This window comes from Panicum hallii, chromosome 1 (genome assembly GCF_002211085.1).
Source record: "Panicum hallii strain FIL2 chromosome 1, PHallii_v3.1, whole genome shotgun sequence".
Lineage (NCBI taxonomy): Eukaryota > Viridiplantae > Streptophyta > Magnoliopsida > Poales > Poaceae > Panicum > Panicum hallii.
In genome coordinates this window covers 46,424,524-46,435,308 of record NC_038042.1, presented here as the reverse complement: position 1 = coordinate 46,435,308, position 10,785 = coordinate 46,424,524, and the positions used below count along the sequence as shown (strand labels likewise).

At 49.0% G+C, this 10,785-nt stretch overlaps 1 protein-coding gene across 1 annotated transcript; it reads right to left on the bottom strand.

Moving 5' to 3' along the window:
• Positions 1–594: 594 nt before the first annotated feature.
• On the bottom strand, positions 595–1,593 carry LOC112897495. Its single transcript, XM_025965804.1, has one exon. The coding sequence runs from the start codon at positions 1,591–1,593 to the stop codon at positions 595–597; it is 999 nt and encodes a 332-aa protein (XP_025821589.1).
• Positions 1,594–10,785: the final 9,192 nt, after the last annotated feature.

Genomic DNA, 10,785 nt, shown 5'->3' with positions numbered 1-10,785 from the left:
AAAAATAAGATAGCAATTTAGTGAATAAGTATTAGAAAGAACAAATAGGAAAATGAACAAATTAACAAACTCTAATTAAGAAAGACATGCATATACATAAAATGAAGTAAACATTAAAACAAAACGGTAGTGTACAATAGCTATTTGCACCTGACTAAGCGGCCAATTTCATGTATGCGTGTTGTGACCAAGTCTGCCGTATATACCATATTTATTTTTGTCGGGTCGGAAATAAAGGGGTTCCTCTCCTCCGTCTAGTTCTTCCTGAAACCTAGTCCATGACCATCTTGTATCTCATCCTCTTTCTAGTTCCAGGCTTTTTCCAACAGGCCCCTGGATCCGCAATATATTTCGGACCCGTATACGTTGGCCACTGTCCCTCGTCTAGGTAAGGCTCAAAGCGGGGAGACCATGTAAGTACAAGGCTAACAACAGTGAACTCCCGCGGTATCCTGCTGCAATATAATGGGAACATAGAAAGTGGTACTGCCTTGTTCTTCCATATGCGCATGAGAAATCAATCAGTATGACAATATAACTCCTCGAAGACCGCACGACACCATCGGAAGTTGTACCACCCCTTTCCGTACTTTCCTATCGTGTGGTTAAAACATTCAACCTCATGTGTGCGAGCCCTATCCTCTGCCTTAGCAAGATGATGCATAGGGGCCCATATCTAGTTCCTGCTTTGTAGTGCCATTGCTTGTGAGTATCTGTCATTGAACCATGCAACAAGCTGTAGAAGGTGAATGATACGATAGCATTGATGTGCATGGCCCATATCCCCTTAAGCACACTGTTGAATGACTTGGCCAAGTTGTTAGTCTGAAACTCGTACCTATGGCCACCATCATCGTACGCCCTTGACCATTTCTCAGGCTCCCTCATAACTCCTCTTAGCCAACGCCTACCTGCAACGTTTGTTGCTGTTTTTAGCTCCTCCAACTTTTCTTGAAAGAACTGCTCCTCAAGCTGACGAGCAACATCCTCGAATAGAGCAAAATTATCCTTGTTCCCATCTGTATCTCGTAAATTTTGGGCCATATGCCGAGTGCACCAACGGTGGTGCAATGGTGCATATCCTGAAATCTGCTCCTGTACCGCACTGAGTATACTCTGGTGTCTATCAGATATGACACCAACCTCCCTACCAGGGCCTACAGCATGTATCCGAACTAGCCACAAGAACCATCCCCAGCTGGCTTTGTTCTCCCTCTCCACCAAAGTAAAGGCCAAAGGAATCAATGCGTTGTCAGCATCAACTGCAATGGCTATCAATAGCATGCCCTCGTACTTGCCAATCAGAAAAGTACAACCAATGGAAAACACCGGACGATAATGCCTGAAGGCCTCCACAAACTGTGGAAAGCACCAGAAAGCAAGGAAGAAAATCTGCCTCCCATCCTTCCATTCATTCGGTTTTGGAATGTACTCATAGTGCATGCCTAGATTAGCTGCTTTCATTGCATTAAACAGTGCAGGTACATTTTCATAACCCACCTTCCGGTACCTATATATCATCTTCCAGGCCCGTTGCTTTGCCCGCCATGCTTTTCCATACTTGATCTTGTAATCAAATATCTTCTCAGCCATATCCATAATTATCTTCACCTTCAAATTGGGCTGACACTTCAATGTTGAGTACAACTTTCTAGCAATAAGGGTAGAGGCCAACCATCGATGCCTCTTCTGTAGATATATGTCGGCACAAGTGTGTGGACCTACAATTTTTATGATTTTGAACTTTCCTGTAGCCTTCTGTTTCCGAGCACAGACCCTCCAATTGCAATAAGCCTTCTCGCACACCCTTGTGTAGCGCCACTCCATATAGGAGTGCCTAACCTTGAATGGTCTTTTACGTTTCATAGAATACTGGTAACCATCTTCTCAATGTAGGCAAGTCCTTGGATAGAAGGCCCTTCTTAATTTCCATGATCCCCGGCCTCAGGAGCCTCTAGCAGCTCACCATCTCTTCCTTCTGCATAAGCACTACGAGAACGACTGAGATTGCCAAATTAATGAACTAGTGGATCACGATCAGGACAAAAAACTCTGATGAGCTCCATATCTTCTTCACTCAATTCTGCAACTGGGCGGTCATCATCTGAATCAACAGCTCTTGCATTCCCATAAGGCTCCTTATCATCATCCACACTATTAGAAGCCCGTCCAGTATTGGAAGATGGAGGCACAAAGGGAATACCAATATTATCTGAAATATCTCTTGCATTTAAATAGCAATTAAAGATGGCATTGGGACAAAGGAACGGAATCAAAGGCGAATAACAAAAGAAAAGGTGGTGTTACTACGACACTTACTTGGATGGTTCTGGGTCAAAAGAATCTCCTGCATCATCAATCCGACAATGTGCACGAGCATTAGGATAAATACCAAACTCATTCGGGCCGGATTAAGCATCAGGGACTGCAACCACATCTTCCTGATCCACCTCAAGGTTGGGTAATGGAGAGCCAGCAGGTGGCGGATTCTCATGTTCTTGCAAAAACCCACGAGGGAGTGAATGCACATTAGGGGCTGAATCCACATGAGGGCTGGGAGCATTTGACAACTTCTGCACACCCAAATCCAAATATTAATACTTATTCTCCATGACAGTCTTCACATACTTCTCCCATTCAACCATACATGCAATTGCGACCAGTCGTCTGAGAATCTAACCCGATTTACCAAAGTGAATGACCCCTTGAACTCAGATGGCATCCTCATTTGAATTGCATTGAAGCTCATCACGAGCCCTACCAAATACCTCACTAAACAACGGCGGATCATCAAATACCAGGGAGACCCTATGCATTCCATCAAAAGTGATATTCCCAAACACATCTTTCTCGACGCTGCCTCCATGATACAAGATCACTAAATTGTCCATCTAACTCATATGTACAACACAAAGGTTATGATGGTATAACATAAAAAATAACTAATAACATTTCCTAACTATCTAAATTACCTAAATAACTAAATTACCTAACTAAATACCTAGAATTACTTAAAAATACCTAACTGAAGTACCTAACTTAATTACCTAACTAAATACCTAAATTTATCTAACTAAATGCCTACATCTACGGTCTAACTAAATTTTCTAACTATGGTTTCTAACTATCTACAAGAAATTACTGACTACATTACCTAACTAAACTACTAAAACTAATTAAATAAGTTATTTAAAATTAAATAGACTACTAAAATTACCTGAATTGCTAACTACTACAATACCTAACTAAATTTAAAAACTAATTAAAATAAAAAAAACTTACGGGAGGCTTGCCGGCCGGGCGGAGGAGGCCGGGCGCCGGCTCGCGGCCGTACCGATGCTTGTGCGGTGACCGGGCAGAGGAGGCCGCACGAGGCCGCCCTCACCGCCAGTGCTCGCGCGTGGGGTGGCTGGACTGGGCGGGCGGCGCCCCGGCGTAGGCCGCGCTGCGGCCGGCCTGGAAGACTCCGCGCAGGGGCACCTGGAGGAGGCCGCGCACCGGGCCGCCGGAGGCGGCCGCGCGCCTGGCGGAGGAGGGTGCCGACGGAGGCACAGCCGGCAAGGGAGAGCAAGAGCGCGCGGGGAGAGAGGAAGAGGGCGCGGCATATAGGATAAGGGCTCAGCAACATGGGTCGTGGCGCCGAGCCCTCAGCCACGTCAGCGCCAAGTCAGCGGCTAGATCAAGGATCTCGGTGCCATGGCTCACGGTGTCGAGACGTGTTACCTCGGCGCTGTGAGTCACGACGCCGATCCAGGATTCCAAATTCGGAAATACAGTTTCCAGGGGTCCAAATATAATTTTTTTTCAAAAAAAGGCCAAAATGCAAAAAGTGGGCCTTACCTTCCTCCTCTCTCCTTTGGGCACGCACCAGCCCATCTAAAGCCAGCGTAGGCTGTAGCGGTGATGAACACTACCCTCCTCCATTCCGATGTGAGCTCATCAGCTCCTCGTGCAGCTAGTAACCCATCTGCACTCCTACTTAATAATATAGTCACTGGTGCAGTCGTTGCAGGGCAGTGAAAACGACTCCGAATAGCTTCCGTACGTACGTTTCGCTAGTAGCCTGCTACTACGCATGCATGCTCCAGACGCTCCAAATCACAGACCGCAGCTACACGTACATGCACGAAGACGAAGATTGTAGTATTATATACTCCTGAAGCATACAGCCTGGGGTTGGCCTAGGAATATGTATGCAGTTGATATGCAGCCTGGCAGCAGTCAGGGATGTTTTAGTTGATCCCTAGTTTTTTTTCGGGGGGCCAACTACTCATATTGTTCAGTCGTTGCAGTGACGTTCGTTGCCTGCATGGTTGCTTGCTGCCATGTGCTTGGCTCCATCATGCATTCCTTCCTCCTGGTTTCAGAGGCAATGTCGCCTTGCTACTGAACCTGCTCACCTATCCTTTCTCACTCTCTTCTAGTTTAATTGTTTGCACCTGAAGATCTCGTATAGCTGCCCGGCCCGGCCGTGGAGCATTCTAGCTCGCTGCAGCCAGCTTGTAAGCTTTGAATCTTAAGCTCAATTTGAGGACCAATGGTGGTCATCTTTGGATGAAGAGTGATTAACAATGTTGTATGGATTTGATGTATATGTTGGCTGGTGATGTGCAGGAGTAGAATACGACGTGGCGGTCGATGGCATGTAATGAAGGTCAAGCAAAAGGTTCATACTGATGGACCAAGGCAGTGAAGGATGAACATGAGTAGGCTTGGACCAAGGGATTCGAGGAATCCGGACGGAGTCATGGACGGTCCACGTGGTGCACGGAAGAGCAAGAGTACATGGATGTGATGAACACGGCGTCGACCGAGTCAGGGAGGAAGGCGATGGCAAGTTCGAGTAGGTTGCCCATGCCACGGGAGCGAAAGATCTTGAAGACGTCGTGGCACTTGGCGGGAGGTCGGACACGCGTCGATATCGAGGGTTTAACCGGTTTGGTCTCAAAACTAGGGCGCCTCCGGTGCGGCCGGATGGCGGAGATGGAGGGCATGCGCCATCACGTAGCTTGCGTCGAGGTGAAGCAGAGTCATGAAGGCAGCGTGTCCGTCCGGTCTCCCGATAAAATGTTGGATGGTTTTACCACTAAGGGGTATTTGGGTTGTGTGCTTCATGTAAGAGCATTTTGGTGTTTTGACATGCGCCTATATATAGGGAGTGGGCTGGTTTTATGTCTTTGGGAGGTCCTCTCATTTGTTTGTGAGAATGGTTTGTTAGGGTTTAAGAGAGGGAGAGAGATGTGGCTCTTTGTTTGAGCTTTTTACCATCCATTGCTTTCATTATGCTAGAAGTGGCTTGTAATCGGATCTCGTGAAGTAATGCAAAGATCAATTTCGTGTCTCATTTGTGCATCCCGTGCGTTTTTCTTTTTATGCATTTTCGGATGATTTTCGGGTGAATTTTCGTTCCTCGCATTTAGTCGCGATTTGGTTGGGTTTTCTCGGGGGTTTTGGTACTAGGATATGTGGGAAGGTGTATTAGTCAACAATTGATCCATTCCCCTCACGAGCACCTCGGATTTGAAGTTTCCCCAATTTGTTGTTCATTTAGGGTCAGCTCGGATTCTCTGAAATTGATGATAAATTCTTGATCTTTCGGAGCTCACGCCTGCGCAGGCAGCTCAGGCCAGCAGGCTCGCGGGGCGAGGCGAGCGTCGCGCAGCGCCAGCGCTCGGGCTCGCGGCGCCCGGGGGCACGCAGCAGCCAGCGCCAGCACGCGCGGCGGCCGCGACAGGCTCGCGGCGTTCGCTGCGCACGCGCGCAGCACGCGCAGGTGCGCGGCCCAGCCAGCCACCCACGGCCAGGTGCTAGCGGGCCGGCTCAGCGCCCACGGCCCACACGCGGCCAGGCGCGGGCGAGCAGGCCGGCTCAGAGCAGCCGCCCAGTCTAGCTGAAGGAAGAGCACGCGGTCCAAGGAAGCAGCACGTTCTGCTCACAGCTCTTGGGCTTGCTGCATGCATGCAGAGCTGCTGGCTCAGCTCGGTCGGTGACGCATTAAGTAGCCCAAGCAGCAGAAGGGGTCAAGGCCCGGTTTGCACTTGCTCTTTACTTCCCGATTACATGGCTAGACTAGTGCTCTAGTATTTGTTCTTGATCACATGATTAGACTAGTTCTCTAATACTTGTTCTTGCTAATCTCTTTTAGATCTTCGCATGCTTAGTCGAGTGCTTCTTCTTGCTTATCTTTGCTAGATCTTTGCATGCTTAATTCATCGAGGTTGATTAGTCTAGTCTTTTTGGAGAGGTTCTTGATTGGCTTTTTGTTAAGCTTTGCTTCCACTTGGTTTTGAGATATGCTTATCATTGTTGAATCATCGCATGCTTGGTTAAGTGGAGCATTCGTGGTAGCTTTTGTTCGAGTTGTTTGCTTCTCGGTTGCTTCCACTTCGTGTTGTGCTTTCGGTATTTTGGTTAATCGTCGCTTCCGCTTTGTGTCAAACTTTACTGAACTGTTTTTAGGATGAGTTTGTCACTAGTTGACTTGTGTCATCCTAACGGTATGATGTGGGGGTAGCAATCGGAATATAGACCTATTCTCTCGGGTTTGAGAGAATTTTTAAAGTCTTCTATTCACTCTTCCCTGTCAGGTTGCCTGTTTCATTCACTCCCACCCTCTCTTATCGTCTATTTCGGTCCTTCACAATTGCAGCGGCCCACGCGCTGGATTCACGTATCCTGCTCGCGTCGATCGCTGCCTTTCGTCGCTGAGCTGCAATTCAACGAACTCTTCCGAAATCATCAGGTTTTCAAATCCAGGATAGATTGCTATCGTTTTCCGTTCTTTATTATTATCCTCCATTAATTACACTACATACCCCGGCCCCCTGCACGATCTTTGTTTCATCAAGCCTCTCCTGTTTCCCTATGAGGCTTGGCTTGTCCTCTAGCTTGTAGCGCATGGTTGTTCGTGACTTCTTCATGGAGGTTGAGACAAAGCATCGGCGTATGGCGTGTGCAGGCACAGACATTCTGGCCGGCCCTCGGTATGCCGCACTGCCACTGCCAATCAGTCTCCCAATGCAGGCAGACAAAACAATTATACCTATATACACATCCGTGCCGGTCTGAAGGAAGGCCTCGTCGGGCCGGGCGGACATCAGCCTGATGAGCTACTAGCCTGGGTAAAGCAATTGAACCCTATGCACAACCTTAAGCCTTTGCCTGGGAATTCATTAGTGTGCGATGCTAGCTAGGCTACACATGGCTTAGCTGACCACACACACTGTTAAGCAAGCATTGCGGGACGGGCGCGGGGAACGGGACAGCAGGGAGGCAGGGCCATGCCCATGGGACCCGTCTGCTCCTTTCGTTAGCGAAGGGCCGGGCCACCCGGGAGACCGTCGGCCATGATTGCCGGCACGTACAATCGCAAAGCAAGCAGCTCTCTATCCCTAGCTGCCCTGGATTTTTCTTGTTTGAAATTTCTCCATCATATCTAATATCTTCCTTCCCTCGTCCTGCCTGCGCGGGAAGCCAGCCAGCCAGCCAGCTTTTGTTGCACGTACTGCTGCATCCTGGCCTTATTCTGATTTCTGAATTTCTGACCTTAGTTTCTTTATGGTTCCAAGTTCCGTGCATGTGTGACCATCATGTGTGGTATCTCCCCCTTTCATCATTGACAGGAACTGCACATAGATTGCGCGTTAGCTTTGAGCCGGCCGGGGAGATCATCATCTGCATCGCCTTTAGGCTCCTTTGGGCTGCCTGTCCCAGCTTTCTCATCCATCCGGAGCTGGCCTGATGCCTCTTGTTTACTAGCTCCCTGCTGTAGTCGAAGATTGTTTATTCGCGCGCCGGCCATCGTCGACAGAGGTTAGTTGCTGGTGTTTCTTCAGAAGTGACCCTAACGACTACGGCCTAACTTTGGCCGGGAAAGTAGTCGAGTTACCATACAATTTAGAAGATATAATAGCCTCATCAGGTGCTTGACGACTTTCTTTTGCACACGTTGGGGCCGGGGTAGATAGCTCTCTGCTCTGAATTCTGAAACCATATACATCCTGCAAACCTTTTATGGCCGTCATCGAGTACACCACTGCAAACATTGGATTAGCATGGCCATGACGTGGCACTAGGTCTAGGGACGACCAACGCTTCCTGGCTGCTGCCGAACCTAGCGTACGTCCTAGCTCCTGCCAGAAACTTTTGGCCCTACGTGCACGCACGCATCCGTAAGGATCAGTCAAGGAGGTAGGTATCCATCGATCTGTATCAGGTTGAATTAATTAGCAATGCCAATGCAATGCAAATCCAACCAAATTAAACCCAGCCAGGAAGGGCCGTGGGCGTGCGGCGCAGTACGTGTGTAGCGTACGTGGCGCCCATGCCAGTCTGTCTGTCCAGGCAGCGTGCCAGCGTGCACGGCCGGCCACCGCGCACGGGGTCGCAGCGCTGATCGACCAATGGCCGCCGCCTCCTCCGCACGGCCGCTTGTTGCGGGAAAAGCCGCGCCTTTTCCTCTCGTTGCTTTGCGCCCATGTTTTGTTTTGGTTTTGTGTCGCAGCATCCCTGCCTCTCTTCTATGTGTACGCCGGGCCGGCCCACTTTTCTCTCTGGTTCACACACGCTGCCTCCCAACGTATTCAACGCATGCACACCCCGGCATCCCAGCCCCACCGCGCCATCGCTCCGGCACGGCGCTACTGCCACTACGAAAAAATAGTTTCCAGGACGGATAAAAGCATATATTTTTAGGACGGGTACGGTATCCGTCCCTACTTTTCACAGTTAAAAATATAATTTTTAAGCGTGACCCGCTCCTAGAAATCGATTTGTAGGTGGCAGTTCACGGCATAACCCATCCCAAAAAATAGAAAATAAAAAAATCAAAAATAGCAAAGTAAAAAAGAAACAAAATATTGCAGCTAACCGGCCACCACCACAAACCCTTGCATTATCGAGTTATAATTTTTTTGACGAAATATCAATACTTGCATCACCCGAGGTTCGAACTGTATACCTCAAACTTCACGCATACCTTTCTCTCCACCAAACTACACAATCATTTGTGACTCTATGGGCTGTGCTACTCTTTTCTATTAACTCTGAAATTGATTTCTAAAGAGCGGATGGCGCCATCATCCGCCTCTAGAAATTATTTCTAGGGACGGGTCACGACACCACCCAAATATTTTTCAATTTTATTCTAAAACTTCATTTAAATCTTTACATATAGCAAAACAAATCAAAAAAAGTAAAACTTCTACATTATGGTTATTGTGAACTATAGATAAAAAAATATACTAAGTATATTCCAGTGTATATGAAGGTTAAGATTGTTGAAACCTCAAAGTATGACTTGAGTTGTATGAGATATTGTATAGTCATAGCCATATGTAGGTTTATAATAATTTTTTGGACCACTAAATGACATTAAAAGAAAAATGTTATCAACTATAAAGTTTTAGATCTCATCATTCTCTATAATTTTGATATAAAATTTGACTTCATCCGAAATCATATGAAAATGTTACGAGTCTTTTTGCGTGGAACCATTTTTAGGGGTTGGTCACACCACCACCCACCCCTAAAAATGTATTTTTAGGGACAGGTGACGCCATCATCCGTCCCTAGAAATACCACCATTTCCAGAGGCGATGGTGGCATCACCCATCCCTAGACATGCCATTTTCAGAGGCGGGTTGTCGGAGGATTTCTCCAGCCGGGTGGCGGAGTGCACCCGCCTAATCCTAGTTTAGGATGAGTTTGGGGAAGTCAAGGAACGCTAGATCAAGAGGCGTATGAACACGGAAAGCACTCAACGGATTTAGAGTGGTTCAGGCCACCGGAGCGTAAAACCCTATGTCCACTATGTGTTGTATTGCTTGTGAGTCTGAGTGTCTCTGGGACCTTGGAAAGTTTCTGTGTTCGTGGAACTTAAGTGAACCTGTGTTCTAGCGTGCACACTCTCCCTTTTATAGGCTCAAGAGGAGCGCGTACACTGAGCGGGGTCCCGACAGGTGGACCCGGCGATATATTAAATAATGTACACATTGGAGCCTTAAATGCTACTGATTCAGAAATCTTCCTCTTCGGCTCCCGTGCGTATCCTCTGCCAGGGTATGGTCATGTGCCGTCTCGCTAGCACAGTGTCTGCTGTCAGTGACATGCGCTGTGAGAGACGTGTTGTCACTGTAGGGTCGATTCCCGCTGACAGGTGAAGGGGCTATGTTGACCCGCCGTGCTGTAGCCTCCGCGCACTGTAGCAACGCACGCCGCAGCCCTCCTGCAGCAGGTCATAATTACCCTTCGCTTACGCGCGCGGCGCTGTGATGTGACTACACGCCGCCCGTCTGCGTACACGGTGTGGTGATGCGACGTGCCGCCTCGGTAACTGGCGGGCTTACCCTGGTGCCAGCATACCTGCCCAACGTGACAGTGGGCAGCCCATGCCCTGTCACGGGCACGCGCACCCCACCTACCCGCATTTAATGCGGTAGTTGGGCTAGCTTCCCGCAGAAGGCTGGCTGCCACCAGACACGTGGCGGTGCTGGTTTAGCGGCCGCTTCCTCAGGGGCACGCGGCGGCACCGGACCTTTCCCCTGGTGGGAAGGGAGGTCCGGGTCGCCAAGGCTGGCACAGGCGCGCAGGCCCCCTGGGGGTCCGGCTTCCACACGTAGGGGCTCGGGCCACCCCGCGATGGTCCGGACCCGCGGTAGCCGTTTCTGAGCACCTTGTCATCGTAGGCACGTGGAAGCACCGGACTTGCTAGAGCACGGGGGGAGGTACGGAGACCATGCCCCCAGCTATCAGGCCCGGGCCGTACGCTCCGTCACCCAAAGGCTT